At 34.8% G+C, this 21,638-nt stretch overlaps 1 protein-coding gene across 1 annotated transcript in view; it reads right to left on the bottom strand.

The window, feature by feature from the left end:
- Window positions 1–18,718, bottom strand: part of LOC136033773 (uncharacterized) — a 50,619-nt gene extending 31,901 nt beyond the window's left edge. The window contains exons 1-3 of the mRNA XM_065714673.1: window positions 18,594–18,718; window positions 2,627–2,974; window positions 1,266–1,347 (exon numbers count right to left, since the gene is read on the bottom strand). Coding sequence (XP_065570745.1) covers window positions 1,266–1,347; window positions 2,627–2,974; window positions 18,594–18,596 — 433 coding nt within the window. The 5' untranslated portion in view covers window positions 18,597–18,718. The remainder of the gene's footprint in view (window positions 1–1,265; window positions 1,348–2,626; window positions 2,975–18,593) is intronic.
- Window positions 18,719–21,638: the final 2,920 nt, after the last annotated feature.

The raw sequence follows: 21,638 nt of genomic DNA, 5'->3' as shown, positions 1-21,638 counted from the left end.
CAATAATAATTGTCACGTACGCACGAAAACAAGTCGACAAGTATACACAAAATCATAATAGATACAATTAACAACAATAATCCGGATTAAAAAGTCGACCCAGCATTAAACAACTTAACAAACGAGGGCACAAAACTAAGCTCATAACGAGCATGTGACACAGTCACAGGTTGAAGTTTCGGTACAGGCTCTCCAACGGCCTTGAGTGGCCTTACCCGTGCCGGTTGATGTTGGGGAGGGAGGATATTTCGGTGTATAGGGCTTGACAAAATTTTATTGCCAAAGGATAGGGCTAGTTTTAAACGACGAGATTGAAGGGTTTGAAGTTGAAACTGATTAAGGAGGGATATGTACGGTACTTTTGGGGCTTTTGAGATTACTAGGAGGGCACGGTATTGCACCCTCTAAACCCGGTCCGACTGTTCCCTAGTCAGCCCGAAATGCCATACAGGGCAACAGTATTCAAGTGTGGAACGTATAAAAGAGAAATAGATGCGTAGGAGGTGTGGTGCAGGGATTCCATGGCGCGCCAACAACTTCAGAGACCTGATGGCCAAATTAGCTTTTTTTAACATGCCATCAACATGTTTATTCCACTTCAGATCCGAAGTGATACTAACGCCGAGCAGTTTAATTTCGGTCAAGTGACTGGCGCTGGGAATAGGTGGATTGAAACTGGCGCAGATTTTAAAAAAGAAAATGTTAAAATTACAGATTTATCAAAGTTGACAGTCATTTTGTCCACCTTTGCCTCTTGACATATATCTTTCATTAATGAACCTGCTCTGCTTGGTAGGTTTTTTCGACAACATTCAATGAGCGACAGATCGTCGACATACTTCCAGCGGTCATCCAGTGTTGTTGCCAAATCATTTATTATGACAAGAAACAAAAGTGGTCCCAAGAGGGTACCTTGGGGAACTCCACAAAAAATGGGCAGTGGGTCGGAGTAGGTGGACTTATATTTTGTCCGTTGAAATCCTGAAATCTTACTACTTTTGAGTCTTCAAATTCCCTTTTTTGAAAAATTCTATTCTGTAAAAAAAAGTCATTCCATTGAAGAGGAATGAACATGGCAGAGTACTTGAAAGTACTTAAGAATTTATTGGTACTTGAGAGCTTCAAGTACCTATTAAGTAGTACTTGAAGTACTTCCCAACACTGCTACCTACTCAAGTTACAAGAATTATAAGGAAAACAATATAACGACCTTTTTTAGCTGTAATATAGCTGGATTACGAAGGATGAAGAGTTGTAAAACTTACTTTGGTTTAATCCCGAAATTTTCTTTTCAGCGTTTTGATTAAGCTGAACAAGCTTTTGCCGTTTCAAGTCGATTTCTTCCATCTAAAAAAGAATCAGATAATTTGATAATTCTTTTAACCATGCTGCCTTTGCAACAGAAAACACAACCAAAATATGGCTCGTTATCTTCAAAGGCAAAAATGAAGAAAAAATACGCATGCAAGAAAACAGGATATAGTGGCCCTAGTTCCATCATTAGGCATTCTAAAACATACCAAATTTCTTTTATTGGTACTGAAAGGCCTAGATTTTCAAATAGTTACGAAATGCCGTTAGTTTCAAGCAAAACTGAAAGTTGAAAGATAAAATATCAGCTGAAGTTAAAAAGGAATTATTAAAGATTGCCTATTGACCTGTGATGATACAGGCTAATATTAACATATATTACGGTATATTTTTGTTACAAATATACCCATGTCAGGTTAGCCTCGCACGACCCACTTACCCAATGTTTCTTTATTTTTATTTGTTCATTTGTTAAATGAGTCATTTTTTGTTATCACCATTATTATTACAACATGCACAGGTATATGTTCTTCGTTATTATACCCAATTTTACAAGCCCAGCTCACCGTTGGAGGTTAATGTTTTCTGTAGCTTTAAATAGATAAATAAAAACAGCTGCAACGATGACAGAACCATCCTCAGAGAAATAAAAAAGGAAACAGAAAAATCTTCACAAAACAAAGAGTTAAAAAATTGCTAGATGTTCCAGTCACAGTCAAACTGGCAAAATTAAACCTGTTACTGAATTTTTTTCATAAAATTTCATCGCACTTTCACTATTCCAAATCAACAGTTAAAATTGAGAAAATCCATTCCAAATTTTTAAATTACATTCATTTAGAGCATGTACATCTAAATCAATGTAATATTGTGTACAATAAGCTGTTAAAGTCATTGGACGTTTATATAAAATAAAAATTCGTTTGAGCCATAACTGAAACAAAATATCTTATGCCACATTCAGAGAATAATGATCAGTCTTGTTATTAGGTGAGGCTCCTCATTCTACTTTTCAGCATTCTTAGCTTAGACACTCAAACCTTTTTTATTAAGAATCTAGATATATCCATGAAGAAAAATAGAAGCAGAAAATAAGAGAAATAAAACAGATGGCACTGTCAAGACCTAAACACCACAATGTAAGGTAAAATAGCCAAAGTTTTCTACAAATCTCTACAAATGGAAAAAAAGCTTTAAAATTGAATGTCTTCTTTAATATTGATTTGCGCCAATAATAGGATTTACTCAATAGCAAGAATGTTGTCCCATCATAGTTGCTTATTAATATATAAATACATTTTTTTAATTCACTTACCAGTTTCAGACTCCTATTAGGGACTTCCAATTTATCAGCTATCCCAGTCAAAATATCAATTTTTGCTGCATCTACTTTTATGAGGTGCATTTTTTTGTCAATATATCTAAAACCTTTCATGTCAGTTCGGCAAGGAGCTAAATGAGAATTAACTTTTTCTGCAAAAAATACAGTTGGCTTGCTTCCTTGGTAAACAAAGTCTCCTTTTCTGAGACACCATTGACAAATAAATCCAGCACGCATGTTTGTGCAAAGCCAACATTGAACTTTGCCAAAGTTCAGATCATCATGAGAACTTTCGATTTTCCAGTTGGTAGGAGGCTTCTCGTGATTGTCTTTCATTCTTATCTGGCAATAACAAAAGGATCATAAGTAATATATTAAGAGACAATTTCATAGTTATGGCTAAAGAATCCAACTTCCAAAGAGTATCGCCTTCACTAACTGATGTTTTCTTATCATGTTTAAATTGCAGGGTGATTGTGACACTTTTCCCCAGGGAACGAGCCATTGTGCTCTTTTCAACCAGCTTATGGATATTCATCCACTGGTCACAGTGGTAAAGGCCCGTATCATCAATCGGGAATCAAAAGGTCGTATCTCCATAATTATAACTTTCCAGGTGAGCAAACAAAAAGCCTCACAACTTTTTTATTTCCCCTCTTATAACTGTCAAACAAAAACAGATTGATATGCATTGATTTTACATATAAATCCATTGTTGTTTTATGGTTATTGGAGAAGAAATAAAAAATTGTTAGGCTTTTTATTTCCTCTTCTGAAAATTCACAATTATGGAGATACGACCTTTTGATTCCCGATTGATGATATACTTGATAAAGGGCTGGGGACACCAACAATGATTGGGACGTTCCATATTTCAGCACACCTAGCTCAAAAGCTACCAAATATAATTTTACATATGTAAAATAAACACTAATAAAAATATGCAGTCACATTTTTACTAATATTTCGTATTTTAAATTATAAAAACTACACTTACTGCAAGAGTCTTGAATACCTTACTTTTTTCTATAAAAATAAAATTTCAAACAGCAAATGGTTTTGGGTAGAGTAACGGGTATTTCCTTTTTTTAGAAATAAGCTTTTCTATTAAAGGAAGTAATATCATCATGGAATAACAAACCAGTGCAAATATTCTAAGCCCCCTACTTAGTCACAAAACAATAGTTTTATGCATTCATGATGGTACATGCTCTGGTTGAGCTTGTTCCATTGCTTTTCAATGGTCATTACAAATGTTGTCTAATAATTAGTCCATATGTTTACTTTTACTTACTTTAGGACTTTTGGTAACTGGAATGGCTTGTAGTTTACTTTCTTGCGTAAAGCAAGTTTAACCCCTATATCTTTATTTTAGTAACGTGAAAGCAAATTGGAGAGTAAATACTTTATAATTTTTTTTTTAACCACGTTTTACAAATGGACTATAGAGAGGAAAAAAATTTTCGGTTCTAAATAAGATTTTTGATACACATACTTTAAACACAATTTAAACGTGGTGCGCATTTTCAGTCAATTACCTATTGATATCTAACTATTCACAGTTCTTTATTTAAGTTTAAGTCCATTTGTAAAAGTTATTTTTTTTAAATATAAAGTATTTATTTAACTCTTTTTGGTCTTAAATTGTGCCTACTTAGTTCTTCAGTATATACTACATTTAGTACACATTGAATATCCAGACACACTGACTTGCTCCTATGTGAGAACTGCTTAAATGCAAGAATGCTTGTCCAGTGAATGCTTGAGTGTGCTGTCTATTAGAAATACCCACATCTAGAGTGGGGAAGGTATGCTTGAGCTAGAATTTTCACAGATTTTTAAATTTTAGGATAATTAAATATTTTTGAGATTCAAACATAACAGAATATCAAAATGTTAGGTGAAGCAAAGCTGTTTACACATTCAAATCAGATGAAAGGAAGAGGTCGAAATAACAATATCAAATTTTGGCCACAGACAGACAGAGGAAGCAAGTTAAGTAAAATGTGGTAAAAATACAGGAAAGTTAATGGAAAGGGGCAAAGCTGTAAATTATAACCTTCAACTTGGAACAGTTAAAATGAAAATACCAGGCAATATTTTTGCTCTTTTTGTGTTGTTTATTGGTAAAAGGCTTAACTTTCAGAGAATACAATGCTCAGCTTGTTTTCTCATACAATAAAGATATACCTGAAATTCTTAAGCTTTTAGACACTACTTTGAATGTAATAAAATTCATGCAAAACAGCTTAATCAACAATTGTACCCTTCAACTGGGGACAGTTTAGAATTAAAAGGCTTGACACTGATTGATTCTGATGTTTGCTCGAAAAGGATCTTAGCTTTATTTTTTTGCCAATCTATTTATATCATCAGCTTTGCAAATATACCGTTTGTGACTTAGTTACATCTGTTTGTTATGATTAAAGGTTATAAATAGCATTAACATACACCCTAACAATCAGGCCCATGTGTATATGTGGCACTATTGCATCATCCGAGAATGGCTACGGGTAACTGTTATGTTGACAATCTCTGATGCCCTATGGGTCATCAATGACTCTGGAAGGCCTCTAATTATTTTATAGTTAAGCAAAACCAGAAAAAAAAAATCCTGCTTCAATTCTTCTTTTTTTTTTCAGATAAATGTCAAAGCAGATGACTACACCATTCCTGCAGCCTAGAACCTCTATCATTTAAACCAGAGATAGGTCAAAAAATTGTTATCCTCAATCAGTTTGAAATGTAAAACTATTGGTGCTTGGGCCAAAATGTACAAGCTGTTCTAGAGCACAGTCCTTCTCCAAAACGGGCCAAAAGAGCTTTTATTGGTTGGCTTGAAACTTATATCTTCAAATACCTTGACTAGACATCCCTGATGCAGAAGAAAGAATAGAGAAAAAAAATACTAGTTCCTGCCTGAGTACCTGAAATTGAAGCTGTCAGGTAATATTTGGGAAACAAAGAGGTAAGGGTTGGATATGGAGGGTATTAAGTTCAAACCTTCAGAAAGCAATGAGATGGGAATGAGACAAGAAGACATCGAACTGGTCTATAATCTGAGGGATAGGGTAGAGCTAAACAAAAATACAGCATGTGCAACAAGATTATCAAAATAGTGAAAGGCACTGGCTAGTCATGTCTCAGTAGCATGGTCAATTGAAAGAAATTATGTGGTAACAGGTTATCAAAATAGCACATCTACAACATATCCAGAAAAGCTTGGGATATCAAGTTTAAACTTTCAGGGAGTGTTGAGAGGAGGAGCGAGTGGACATTGAACTAAAACATGAGGCAGAGGGTAGCATAGTACCTAAGTAAATTGAACGATGCTATGTGCATACAATTTTTCAAGATCATCGTGAATACCTGGGGATCAGCCTAAGAAGACCAGAAGGGCCTAAAAATATTTTTCCTCTGATCCAAGTTTTTGCATTATAATCTTCCATAGGACCTACAATACATTTGCAGGTGAGTAGCAAAGTAAATCAGGAGACATATTGTGTTCCCATAGATCATAGGACCAAAACAGTACATCTGCATTATCCTGGGAAATGCTTTGGGAATAAAGTTGACACTTTTAAGGGGTTGCTAGGCCGGGGGGGGGAGTTAAAGTAGAAATATAGACTGAAAGAAACCATGTCCAGGCAGGTTCCCATAATAACATATCAGCCTTTGCTCAGGGACAGCTTTGGGATCAAGTTGATATTTTCAGGGGGAGTTGGGGAGACAAGTGGACCTCAAATTCTGACTTGTGGGAGGTATAGATGTTAACTAAAAGAAACTATGAGTCCAGTTTATGAAAATAGCATATCAGCAACATCTTGGAAATGACAAGTGGCACATATGTCAATTGGGAGGGGTTCGATTGCCCCTCTCCCCTTAGATTTTGAAGAATTTTTTTTGAATATATATATATTGAAAAACACCCTTTTATATTTTCACTAAACTAGATCAATAAAACAACAAAATTAGCTCTTAATTTCAAACAAACTCGCCTGCCCCTCCTCCCCCCTTCATTTTTTCAATTGACGCCCCTGATAGGTAGAAATCAAGTCAAAAATTTTAAGAGTTGTGGGAGGGGCAAGAGGACTTCATATTTTGTATTTAGAAGGAAGGAATGAGGGCAAAAAATGTGTGTTTGTGATCTGCTCAAAAGTTTTGACACCATTAGCCTCAGTAGAACTTCAAATCCACTCATAGTGCAGTAGTGAGGTAAACCAAATGACAATTTACTCTCCCAGGTTACTAAAATTCATATCTGTAATGTCCCAGGAGCAACTAGGGAATTGAGATAAAACTTTATGGGACAAAACTTTAGATAAATTGAGATAAAACTTTAAACCATATCTGGAGTTGGCAAGGGGATTCCAAATATTATGTTTAGGCAAACAGAAAACAGTGCCAAAACATTTTTATCTCCTAGATACTGTTTTGTCTAAAAAAAGATCAACAATTTTTTCTTCTATGCTTGAAGCTTATTTCTACAAGCTACTGGATCAAAGGAACTGTTATTTGCACAGAAAAAATTTGATTGTTTTCAGCACAGTTGAATATCTGTTCACATAGTTTCTGAACAAACTATGAACATTCCTCAACATTGTAGACCAAAAGGCTAAAAGATAAGGGAGACACGAAAACGGAGCCTAATATTTAGTTTCCCCAATCAGCCTAAAAACCACATTCACAAGTTTCTTGATGAGATGGATCCCAATGCAGAAAATAAACTTGCAACCAATTTTGGCTCCACTGGTTTGTGATGCCTATAGACATGTTAAATTTGTCTTGTCTCTGATTGGTTTGTTGCTTCCAGGGGATGTACACATGTACACAGGGCCATGCAGACTTTAATGAAAACAAAAATATTCTAAATATTGGCTGTCTCTACATGAAACACCTGATAAACAGGATTAAACAATTTTGCTTTCCCAGATTGGCCACTAGTTAGCGATAATGCAGAAAGAGACAAGGGGATCTAAATTAAAAAAAAAAAAAATCTGCTACAAGAAATGGTTCTACAAATTTGAGGTTAGATCACTTTTGTTTCCGATTAGCTTACTCATCATGTATAATAGACCAAACAAGCCTGAGAGGAAAATAATATTTTGAAAAAAAAAGTTATTCGTTCATGAAACCTTAAAGTGAGCCAAACATAGTTTTTCTCTGGACAACATGAAAATTTCAAGGTAAGCAGATTCAATTAAGGGGAACATAACAAGGACATTTTCAAAGGAAAATGTATTGTTATTGCTTCTTATCAAAAAAATTGATTTTCTAAAATGCTGATCTGCTTCAAAATTGTAGGTCATGTGGACACGTCAATCAGAATTTTAGGGCCAGGGGATCATCAATCAAAACAAAAAATTAAGAAGAAAATCTAGTGGTATTGATTTTTGGCATTGTTTCAACTATTGTTTTCTTTCAACTAAAACAAACAGAAATTAATTTTCAAAACATTTTCCAAAAAATAAGCTTTTCAAAAAAAAAAGCAATATTAAAACTTTGAACAAGCAGAAAAGAATCCATAAAACAAAATGAAATCACCAAAAACAAGAGTACCCCTCCCCTCCCCCTAGATCATCTAAGGGCCATAGTATCACTGTGTTTTACAGTAGATTATTTGTATTTCGCAATAGTGTGTTTTTATTTGTCACAACACCAACTGCCATACAATAAAAATTATATCCCAAGGAAAATCAGAGTTCGTAAATAAAGGTGGTGCTTCCACCCCCTTCTTACCACTCAAAGCCTCTAGATGGCTTCTATTATATCTATTTCATTGAAAACAATATGTACTTGGAACAGCATGGTTTTTGACTGTCAAAACATCAATGACAACAAAAAGGATAATGGCACAAACTATGAGGCCATACAAGAAGGATTCATCCTGGGGATAGTGATGGCGGAAGGAGTTTATGACAAATTCAAAACCCTTAATCATCTCAGGACATCTGAACAGCTCCAGCCTTTTAAACCTAGTCAATTCTTGCCAGGGAATTGCTGGGAGTGTTATAATTGATGGAATATTTTGTAGAAGTATTTTCACACAGAAAAATTTGCTGAATAGTCGAAAATTATTGCCGAAATAGTCTTTGTAAAGAACAAAAGTTAAAAGTTAAGAGCTCATATGGCACTTGTGACGAGGTCGGAAGAGCCAAGAGCTCATATGGTATGAGCTCTAGCAAAATTCTAAGAATCAATAGATTGCTTTAAAACGAAATTCTGAGGCTTAATGCCGGTCGGGATTCAAAATAAGACCTCTGAGTCATGAGGCCTTCTAAATATCAAAATTCGATAAGATCTGATCACCTACTCGTAAGTTAAAAATACCTCAATTTTTCTAATTTTTCCTATCCCTTCAGTCCCCTAGATGGTGGAATCAGGAAAAAATGACTTTATCAAGTAAATTTGTACAGCTCTCTGACACGCCTACCAATTCTCATCGTCCTAGCATGTCCAGAAGTACCAAACTCATCAAAGCACTGAACCCCAAAACCTAACTCCCCCAAAGAAAGCGGATCCAGTCTGGTTACGTCGATCACGTATCTACGACATTTATAAGCATTTTCAACGATTTCCGGTTTCCCCCTCCAACTCCCCCCCAATTTCAACAGATCTGGTCGAAATTTGAAATAAGAGTTCTGAGACATAGGTTCCTTCTAAATATCAAATTTCATTAAGATCTGGTCACTCTTTCTTAAGTTAAAAATACCTCAATTTTTCTAATTTTTCTAAATTAACAACCCCCAGCTCCCCCAAAGAGACCGAATCCGTAACCAATTATGTCAATCTCGTATCTATAACTTGTGCTTATTATTCCCATCAAGTTTCATCCTTATCTCTCCACTCTAAACATTTTGCGAGATTTCTGTTTCCCCCCCTTTAACCCTCTATGTCCCTAGATCAGATTCGAATTGAAAATGGAGCATCTGAGATATAAGATTCTTCTATACATCAATTTTCATTCAGATCCGATCACCCATTCATAAGATAACTCGATTTTCACGTCTTCCAAGAATTCCGGTTTCTCCCTCCAACTCCCTTCAATGTCACCGGATCTGGTCAGGATTTAAAATGAGAGTTCTAAAGCACAAGATCCTTCTAGATATCAAATCTCATTAAGATCTGATCACCCATTTGTAAGTTACGAATACCTCATTTTTTCTATTTTTTCCAAATTACCCCCCCCCCCAACTCCAACAAACAGAGCAGATCCGGTCCGGTTATGTCGGTCACCTATCTCAGACTTGTGCTTATCCTTTCCACCAAGTTTCATCCTGATCTCTCCCTTTAAGCGTTTTCTAAGATTTCCACCCCCCCCTTAAAGACATTGGATCTGGTCGGGATTTAAAATGAGAGATCTGAGTTTCGAGGTCCTTCTAAGCATGAAACTTCATTAAGATACGGTTACACTTTCGTAAGTTAAAAATACCTCATTTTTTCTAATTTTTTAGAATTAACTCTCCCCTCCCTCAACTCCCCCAAAGAGAGCAGATCCATTCCGGTTATGTCAATCACGTATCTAGGACTTGTGCTTATTTTTCCCACCAAGTTTCATCCTGATCCCTCCACTCTAAGCGTTTTCCTGGATTTTAGGCTCCCCTCAGTTCCCCCCCAATGTCACCGGATCCAGTCAGGATTCAAAATAAGAGCTCTGTGACACGATATCCTTCCAAACTTCAAATTTCATTAAGATCTGGTCACTCCTTCGTAAGTTAAAAATAACTCATTTTATCCACTCTTTCAGAATTAACCCCCCCCCCAGCTCCCCCAAACAGAGCAGATCTGTTCCGGTATGTCAATAATGTATCTAGGACTTCTGTTTATTCTGCCCACCAAGTTTCATCCTGATCCCTCCACTCTAAGCGTTTTCCAAAATTGTAGGTCTCCTCCCCCCAACTCCCCCCTAACGTCACAGGATCTGGTCAGGATTTAAAATAAGAGCTCTGGGACACAGTATCCTTCCAAACATTAAATTTCATTAAAATCCCATCACCCATTTGTAAGTTAAAAATACTTCATTTTTTCTATTTTTTCTGAATTAACCACCCCATCCCCACTCCCCCCCAGATGGTCAAATCGAAAAAAATGGTCTATTTCTAATTTGATCTGGTCCGGTCCTGATACGCCTGCCAAATTTCATTGTCCTAGCTTACCTGGAAGTGCCTAAAGTAGCAAAACCAGGACAGACCAACAGACAGACAGACAGACCAACAGAATTTGTGATCACTATATGTCACTCGGTTAATACCAAGGGCCATAAAAACCATAGTCATAATATATGTCAAATAATTATAATTTGATTAATTTATTAATCACATAAGGTAAGATCAATATTTTAAAAAATTGCTATTACAAGCCATAAAGGGTGGTAATCCAACATTGGGATCAATAAATAAAAACAGGACAAACAAAAAATCATAAGATACAACAAAACCTAAAAGACTGGCAAAAGAATGGAAAGATTAAAATTCTTAGAATGAAAATCTATTCATTTGTCATTATTTAAACTGAGATTATTAATAAACAGATAAAAAGATTACAGAAGCAAAACTTGTTAAAACAAAACACACACAGAAATACAAAAAGAATTTAAAGGGACACTAAAAAAGGAGGGGAAAACAAGCAAATAAATACAAAGCATGAGCAGCACCTGTACACATTAATAAGAAGAGCTAGCAAGATGTCTTGTTTATTTTGTCTATATTGTAAAGACAAATGTTTTTTGTTTTATTTTTTTTTAAGTGTGGAGGTACAGAAGCAAATGAGAGACAAGGTAGGAACAGGCTGGGAAACAGCCTAAGAACAGCATAACCTGGGTAGGGAGTGTTTTCTTCAGAAAAATGTGTTCTGTGCAAAGGTTTGTGGTTGTATTCTCAAAATCCAGAGGCAATTATCTCTCATGTACTCAAGTGTTTCTAGCCTAGTTTTTCTTTTTAGATGCAGATAGTACCAGCATGAAACTTTAGCTTCTATGAAAATTATTCAGAGGGCCGTTTTTTGTATAAATTCAATTTTATTTGACCCTTCCCTGGAAATGCTTTCCAGAGTTTCCAGAGTCGTATTCAGGGTTGCCAACAGCGGTACAATTGTGCCATTTTGGTACATTTCACCTCTAAAGGTACATTCTGGTGGAATCACACATTTCCTGGTACATTTTACAAGATGTGGCACAATATGGCACAATAAGATTTAACTGGGCGTCAGGACGCAGCGAGCGAAGGGAATTGTAGTTTTTATGTGTTTTCTCTTCAAGAGTTTTAAGTTTTCCTTGACACATTTATTTAAGTGCCTGTTGTTGGCCTCTTACGGTCATAATATAGCGTGAAGAAGCCATCTGTACGGTAAGTACAAAATAGGTGAGTAGCTATTTGGAGGAGTGACACCAAAACGGGCTCTGCAAGGGAAAGGAAGTATCCTAAATATCGTTGAAAGAAGATATCTGATATTTTGTTCTCTTTACTGTAATGTAATTTTCCGATCGTTCAAGTGTTGTGCGTAGCGAAAAATTTTCGTCTTGCCCGTAGCACAACATGCAAAAAAATAGATATGGTACAATTTTTGATTAGTGGTATAATTTTAGGGCGTTTTGCCGTACTTTTTCTTCCGAAGCTTTGGTAACACTGGTCGTATTTCATAGTTCAAAGTGTCAACATCTAAATCAGATACTGCTTGGACATTATTAAATCAGTAAGTTTTATGTGAAGACAACCAAAAATTTCGCAATAGGGATTATAGTGATGTATAGTCCATACTTATACTTACTGACCTACATGTTGAAGATATTGCACAGACATTATCTCACACTGAAAATAATGAATTAAGTTACTTTGTAAAGGATTATTTTGAAACTAAATTAATCAGATGTTAGCTGTTTGACAGCATGGTGAGTAATAAACTTATTTGATTTTGGACTTCGGCTAATTGTCCATAGACGAATTGACAAGATTGCTGCAAAGAACTTTTGTAATGCTGTTCCATCTGTATTGAGAGATTGTGACGTCAAAGTAAAAGAAACGAAATATATTGGAATTATCAAAGGTATACTGAACAATTTTGATGAGGGGATGTTAATTGATTGCTGTAATATTACTCATGCAAAACGAATAGGTAATTCTTTGGCGGTTAGGGTGTTTTTCTGAAAACGCTGTTGTGGTTGCTAATGCACTTAGACTTGGTATAAAGATTGGGTATGAGATATATCGAATTTACGAATTCCAACGCCCATCCAAATGCTGTTATAATTGCCAATCAACAAATCACTTAAAATCAAATTGTGATAAAGAAAAAGGCTGCTCCTGTTGCGCAGGGCAACATGAATCCTCGCCTGATTCTCCATGCCAGGCCATAACAAAATGTGCAAACTGTCAAGGCAATCATGTGTCATTCTCAATGAAATGCCAAATTCTTTGCGAACTTCTGTTGAAGCAATCGTCCTTTACAAGAAAATGAGTGCTAAGACTAACTTCACTATATGTTTGTTCAATATTAACGGTACTAAGGATAAAAACATTTCTTTAGCTCAGAAATTAGAAAATTTTGATGTTTTATTTCTCAAGGAACATCTCCTACCTTTGGTGAGCTTAAACTCCCTACAGAGAAGTAACAAACACTTAGTTTTTTCTAAAAGTGCACGCAAAACCTCTGGCAGACCATCAGGTGGCTTAGCATGTTTAATACAAAAGATGCTGTTTTCACTGGCCCCTTTATGTTATCACAACAGTAATTGTTATATTGCTATTCGTCTTGCCAACCTTGTCCTCATTCATGTTTATCTCCCCTGCGAACAGAAACCCCTCCAAAATTCAAATAAATTTACAAAATCTTGCACACTAATAAAGTCTTTTGAATGGCATTGAGAGTAATGGACTGGACTGGTTATTAATTGGTGATATGAACTGTAATATTAACTCTTCATCAGTGTGGACTGAGCTTCTTTTAACTTCCCTACCGAATAGTTACAAAATTTTGAAGAAAGATGCCTCCCATTCCTATATCCATAATAGTGGCTCATTTTTGGACACTGACCATTGTATTGTTTCTTCTGGTCTCATCTATGGCGAAGTCCATGTTGATCAGGATGAGCATGATTATAACCATATCCCCCTATCCCTCACTGTTACCCTTAATGCTACTGCTGAAAAGAACCTTCGTCCTAATTCTAGAAAATGGATTTCTAAAAGAGAATGGAACAAAGCTGACTGGCTTCTTTATTTTTCTATGCTTGTTAGCCTTCTATCAACAATTAAAGTCCCTTTTAATCTGCTGTGTACAAGCGTTGGGTTCCCACAAGCCAGAATTCAGCTTAATATTTATTATACCTACATTGTATTTTGCTTAAAGAGGCCTGAAGAGGTAGCTGTTCCCCTATGTTGCTTTCGAGCCCAAACAAGAAATTCAATTTGGAGGAATAACCCAGAGCTCAAAACTATAAAAAATCAGGCTAAATTGTGGCTAAAAATGTGGATAGATTGCAGCCGTCCTTTAAGGGGTAATGTATTTGATATTAAACAAAGAACACAGCTTGATTTTAAACACTATCTTCAAAGAATTAGGTATAATGGTGCCGAATTTCCTAAGACTCCTAGCCAGTAGAAAAAAGTGATCAATGTCACAATGTTCAATAGATTGCCTACAGCCAACCAAATCCCTAATGTATCATGGATCAATCATTATAGTAACATTTTCGATACAGTGATATATGCAGTTAATTTTCTTTTTGCCAAGCTCTATTTTAATCTGTTATCACTCAAGGTCATGTACCTCCCATTTGTGTTGACCATGTCAAAAGAAGCTTAGAGAGACTATGCTTCACTCAAGGTCATATACCTCCCATTTGTGTTGACCATGTCAAAAGAAGCATAGAGAGACTTAAAACGAAATCTTATGATATAGACAGCATCAATGCTTTTCACCTCAATACTGATTCCAAGGAATAATTTTATCACTTGCAGTTACTTTTTCAGATGTGTTTATACTCTTCTTTAGGCCCTGATTCTTTTTTAGTTGGTAACATTACATTGATTTTGAAATGTGGTAAGGATTCAACTAGTTGTGCTTTGTATAGGCCTATTATGGTTGCTTGTACTTTAAGTAAAGTATTTGAATATGTTTTGCTCCCTAATCTCCTGTCTAAAGTAGATTATATGTCTAATCAGTTTGGCTTCAAGCCATGTATAGGATGCCAACATGCTCATCATGTTATAGCTTTGCTATTACTTGAAGCACATAAAAATGGTTTTGAGGTTCATTTTTGTGCACTTGATGTTTCAAAAGCATTTGATTCAATATGCCATAGCCAACTTTGGTATTCTTTAATCCAACTTGGTGCTAATGTGTCTATTATATCAACTCTTCATTTTTCGTATGCTAATTCATATGTTTGATTCAAGTCAGGTGACACCTATGTTGGTAATATCCCCATCCATTCTGGTCTTAAGCAAGGAGGAGTCTCATCCTCTTATCGTTTTAATGCTTGTCTTTATTCTGTTTAGCCATGTATTAATCCATCATGTTTTTTAGGCCTAACTAATCTTTTGTATATTGCATATGCAGATGATTTACTTTTGATCAGCTCCACTAAATCTAGCCTAATTACATTAACCCAGCTTGTTTCTAAGTTTTTGAAGGAATTCGAAAACTTAATACTGAAAAATATGAATATTTAGTTTTTAATGTTAAGCATCAAAGTAGTGATCTTGCTTGTGGTTATTTTCCAGTTCAGCTTGTTTCATTGATTTGGTGGCTTGGTATTAGTATTTGTTCATCTTTATTGGCTTTTCAATCTTGTGGGCTTAATGATATTAAAAGTAAACTCAAATTGGGTGCACACAAATTGTCCCAAACCAAGGCAGATTTTCACAAAAGGTTTTATCCAGACTTTATTCTACATATTGCAATCATTCTATATTATTTCATTCCGGTTTGTGCCCGTTTTTTAATAATAAAGATTGCAAGGTATAAGAGTTCTGTATTTTTGTTATTGCAAACATTTATTGTATCTGCCACATTCTTATAGAAATCAGAAGATTATTAGAAAGTTTTGTGCCACTGATATTATTTTTGTTTATAAAAAACTCTATGCTAGATTAGGTGCTGAGACTTGTCAACACTTGGGTCCTTACCACCCTTTGATTGGACTGTATTGATTGTATTGTTTGTGTTATTTTGTTTTTCTTTCCTTAATGTGTTTACTCCACTTAAGTTGTTGAAACAAGTGGGTAACAAAAAAATAATTGATTATTATTAATGCTAGGGTGTTATACTGTACAAGCATATTCAAGAGAGGGCAGACAAAGGAAAATCCTTAAAGAATGGGAAGAGGTTCCAAATTTGATAAGAAGCTTAAGGAGGGGGATAAATACATTAGCTTGATGTATGATATTTTTAACATGGATATCACACTTCAAATTAGAAGATATTGTGATCCCACATAATTTAAGAAGGACAGATAAGACAGGAGGGATAACATTCAGAAAATAGGGTGGGTATTTGAGGAACAAATTGGAATTATTAAGGACTTTGAAGAGTTTACTCTAATATCTAAGTTTGATGCATTTTGTGCAATGTTGTCCAGGATTCTCATAGGGTTACTCATAAAATTTCTATAGCAATTTTTAACAACAATAAGGACACTGATAAATGTCTATCTACCAGGAAATTAGTAGAACAGGCTATCAGTCATGACTAAGAAAAGGAGCAGACCTAGAAGAGTACCTTGGGGCACCCTATTGTGGGCAGTCAGACAATTGGAATAATGATTCAGATATTTAACTACTTGTGGTCTGTCTGATAAGAACACAGCCACCAATTTTGCCAGGGAATTTAAGATCAGCGGAAATAAATTCTTATAAGAGTTCAAACTCAAAATGACCAGAAATTACTATTAGAGAATAAATAAAGCCCAAAACAAACATGAATTAGATAAACAACCATACCAAGCACATAGTTAGCAGGTATGGTACTAAGATAAATGAATAAATAAATCCTAAATGAATAAAAAATAATTGGATATTGAAGTCAATCATAAAACAAACAAAATCACTACAAACAGGAGTTTGGCCACTGCCTTTTCCCTCTTTCCTAAATGCAAAAGTTTAAAGTCTACTGCATCATTTGCATTTTACTAAAAATGGATTATATTACAAACAATTTTTTATATATATGCAACATCAAAAATAAAATTAAAGTGAAATAAAATCTTCAATTGTTGAGCTTTCAGAAATTAATATAGCAAACATTAAGTTTATTTTTACTAGTTCTTTCCAAGGACTGTTTAAAACACATATAGTTTTCAATAAAGCACAAATGATGTAGTCATTAGTTAAACAAAAACAAATACATAAAACTCACACCTTAATAATTTTCAAATACCTCTGTAAACAGCCTGAACAATCAGCAGAGAAATGTCAATTATGTTTTCATGTTTGACAAAAATGCTTATTAGGCTACTAAGATATGAGTTTTATTTATTTGTTTTCTCATCTTTATATGTTGTGTTTAATTTACTTTACTACTTTTTTCCCTGGTTATTAAAGCTCCCAGATCTGTTTAGACCAAAAACAGGCTATCCCAGAAAATCCATTTAGGCTAATACAAACTTCCTTACCATTAAATAGATAATTTTATTACTTTTGTGTCTTCAAAAAAGGGCAAATACAACAATGGTACTCACACTTTTGTTGGTAATATTCTAGTTAATTGACTTCTGGCTATCTCAGAAAGGGTTTAGGTTAGGAAAATTAAACTTTCCGGGATGAATGTATAGACTAAGTTTGTCCTGGGAAGGTATTTTGAAGCAAATACCTCTACTTCTTCTCTCTCCAGAGGGCCCTGCTTTCTAGACCTTTAAAAATATGTGTGTTATAAAAATGAAACCTTGCAAAATAGATCTTCTGCTTAATTGAAGTACAACAAAATTGTTTTCAGCTTCATAACTTTGCTCAATTCCATTTTATAAGGTTTTAAAGATATGCAAATAAATTTCCTAAATTTTGAAAATAAAACATTGATATGGCACAAAATTCTACTCAAATAACAGGAACTGTATTTTTTCAGAGCTAAAGGCAGAGAAAAAGCAAATAGTAGCCTAACTGAAAATTAAGGTAAAATGTTTTGTCAAAATTTCAATAGGTATAGACCTGTCATGTAGGCAAATTTCAGGGCCCTCTAGAGGGAGAAGGAGTGGAGGTGGATACTTTAAAATGCCTTCCTGGGACATACTTTAGCCTGTAGACCCATCCTTGACAGTTTCATTTTCCTAACCTAAATACTTTCCGAGATAGCAAGAAGTCAATTAACGAGAATTTTACCCTTCCACCAATCAAAGATACTATAGAACACAATTTCATCTAACTACATAGTCTATAGAATGCAACTTGCTACTTCAAATCCAATTTTGTAAGAAAAATGCTTGAACTGAGGTCTTGGAAGCTTTTAGGATATACAGTTGGGCTACTACAATGAGTACAATTATATTAAAACATTATTATTGTTTCTCTAGTACACTTTGGTTCATTTCTTTTAATCATTAAGATCTGATCTGAGAGATTTGAGTCTCCTCTTGACAGCAATGCCAGTTGAGACTTCTTTCAATATGACTAATTTCCTTTTTTTGGCACTTCACCATTAGCTACAGCTACTTTCAATACAGCAATTATTATTTCATCTCAGCTTCAAACTAAAAAGAACAAATAATCTTCCTTTATAGCAGGTTTTTTTTTTTTTTTTTTTTTTTTTTTTTTTTTTTTTTTTTTTTTAAATCACTCATCAAGTGCCTAGATCAATATTAAAACACTCAGTCAAATAGAGTCCACATACAAATCAATCCCTATTACAGCACTGTCAATATAGCATTTACAATATTATCAAAATCAGATAAAATCCTTTTCTCTACCACTTTCACAAATAAACTTAATAAACAAGTCTATCATCCTATACTTCAAAGATTAAGATAAAGTACCATGTAGCCAATTTCAAATGTATTGCTTAAAAGTTCTTCTGTTTCTTCGGAAAATCAGTATCTCCCAGATCAGTAATAACAACAAAGATGTTTTCATTAAGCACACAAGTAAAAAGGTTTTTACCACCAGGCGGTTTCAAATGAGGCGCTGGAGGGTGAATCTTTTTTAGTTGCCTAGCGTAGTTTTACAGCACTTTCATTAAAATAAATACCGCTGCTATATATATATATATATATATATATATATATATATATATATATATATATATATATATATATATATATATATATATATATATATATATATATATATATATATATATATATATATATATATATATATATATAGCAGTGGTATTTATTTTATTGACAGCAGACTCTTTGTTTGGCTACGCAGCCTACGTCACGGGATGGTAATGAGCATAAAGGTGCAAGCATTATTGGTGCGAATCTAATTCCATGTTCATAAACCCTTCTAAGTGTGTTATTCAACACTTTGCTTGTAAACTCCCACCTGTGCATACTTACCAGCTGTCTGGCATACGAATCCCTTTTAACGAAATAATGCGTGACCTTGGCGTTTACTTTGATACCCAATTTAAATTTGATAAGCATGTTTCGGAAATTGTAAAGAATGCAAATTCTCGTTTATTGTCTATAAGGAGAAGCTTTAGTAGGTTTAACCTTCGTAGTTTCTTACTACTATACAAATCAATGGTCCACCCTCTTCTTGAGTATAATACTTCTGTTTGGTTTCCGTTAATTTTAACGGATGAGCATAGTATAGAAAAGGTTCAGAGAAGGGCCACTAGATTGGTCCCATACCTTCAGCGCCTTTCCTATCCGCAGAGACCTTGTGGGCTTCAACTCCCCTCGATGAGGTTTCGTAGACGTCGCAATGACCTCGTAAATGTGTTTCGTATAATTAAAGGAGTGGATGATGTTGATCCAAATTCATTTTTTTAATTTAGCCATTATCACTCTACTCGTCAGCATGATAATAAATTATGTCCACCAATACCACTGAAAAAAATTGGTCAATTATCTTTGGTTAGTAAAGTTGCCGGACCATGGAATGGTTTACCTTTGGAGGTTGTCGAGGCAGAGAGTGTTCGAATTTTTAAGAGTGCATTAGTAAATACGCCTTTTTATTTAGACGCTTTTGTTGTGTAGTGTCGTGTTATTTAGAAGTTTTTGCTGTTTAGTTTGCCGTTGCCAATTTACTTTAGATTTGTATTTATTTTGTGCTTTTGTGTTTTTGCGACAAGCATTGATGCTTACCGCTATTCGTAATAATAAATAAATAAATAATTAAATAAATAAAACAGTCACAAAGAGCAAAAAGAAACCCAGTGCGAATTTGAGAAAGCTCACTCACAAATTATATAGTCAATCTCCAGTAGATATATCCAACCCAAATTGAAAAATATGTCCATGCAGGATTGATATTGTCAGGTTTAGATTGGTCGTTGGGCTTTACCTTGATTAAATAAAAAAAAACAAGTTTTTTTAACTGAAAGTAAGGAGCGACATTAAAACTTAAAACGAACAGAAATTACTTCGGATATGAAAGAGGCTGCTTCCTCATCAACGCCCCGCTCTTTACGCTAAAGTTTGACTCTGTCTCTCAATTCTTCTTTTTAAAACAGTAAAAAAACTTTAGCGTAAAGAGCGGGGCGTTGATGAGGAAGCAGCCTCTTTCATATACGAAGTAATTTCTGTTCGTTTTAAGTTTTAATGTCGCTCCTTACTTTCAGTAAGAAAAACTTGTTTTTTTTATTTAATTTCTGAACGTTTTTGAATCAATGCATGTTTTGATTTTGGCTCTCCGCAGAGGAATAATTAAAACGAAATTTGAATTTTTTTTTTTTTTTGGCTTAATGGCTTTCTCATAATTTTGATCGAATGAATTTGAGAAAAAAAGAGCGGGGGAGGAAACCTAGTTGCCCTCCGATTTTTTGGTCAATTAAAAAGGCAACTAGAACTTTTAAGTTTTTACAAATATTTTTATTAGTAAAAGATTTACGTAACTTATAAATTAGCTTACGTAAAGAACTTTTGTATTCTCATATTTTTATTACATATATGAGGGGGTTCGCCCCCTTGTCAGATCCTCGCTCTTTACACTAAAGCTTAAATTTTGTCCCAATTCATTAAGAATGACCCCAGAATCACAAAAGCCGTAGAATAAATAGTTGAAATTACTAAAAATACTTTATTGTAAAGAGCGAGCTATTAGGAGGAGGTGAGCCCCTCAAATGGTAATAGTTTCTGTTTGTTTTAAGTTTTAATGCTGTTCCTTACTTCCAGCTGAAAGAACTTTTTCATATTTATTCTTTCATTGTGTTTTTAAATAATGCTAGTAAATCCTGCGCTCCCTTCATGGAGATTTTCTTCCCCCATGACAAATTATCGATGGAAAGTTCCCCCAGCATAATCCCCTCTTCTCAACCCCTCCCCCAACCAAAAAAATCCTCCTGAAAACGCCTGTACACTTCCCAATAACCATTACTATATGTAAGCATTGGTCAAAGTTTGTAACTTGTTGCCCCTCCCATGGGGACTGTGGGGGAGTAAGTCGTCCCCAAAGACATAGTCATAAGGTTTTTCGACTACTCTGAATAAAATGGCTATCTCAGAATTTTGATCCGTTGACTTTGGTAAAATAATTAGCGTGGGAGGGGGCCTAGGTGCCCTCCAGTTTTTTTGGTCACTTAAAAAGGGCACTAGAACTTTTCATTTCCGTTAGAATGAGCCCTCTTGCAACATTCTAGGACAACTGGGTCGATACGATCACCCCTGGGAAAAAGAAAAAAAAAACAAAAAAACAAAAAAACAAATAAACACGCATCCGTGATCTGCCTTCTGGCAAAACATACAAAATTCCACATTTTTGTAGATAGGAGCTTGAAGCTTCTACAGTAGGGTTCTCTGATACGCTGAATCTGATGGTGTGATTTTCGTTAAGATTCAAAGACTTCTAGGGGGCGTTTCCCCCTATTTTCTAAAATAACGCAAATTTTCTCAGGCTCGTAACTTTTGATG

The sequence above is a fragment of the Artemia franciscana genome, chromosome 12, assembly GCF_032884065.1.
Source record: "Artemia franciscana chromosome 12, ASM3288406v1, whole genome shotgun sequence".
In the NCBI taxonomy this organism is placed as follows: Eukaryota; Metazoa; Arthropoda; class Branchiopoda; order Anostraca; family Artemiidae; genus Artemia; species Artemia franciscana.
Note: the sequence above shows the minus strand (reverse complement) of the source record. Positions and strands in the feature narration are given on the sequence as shown.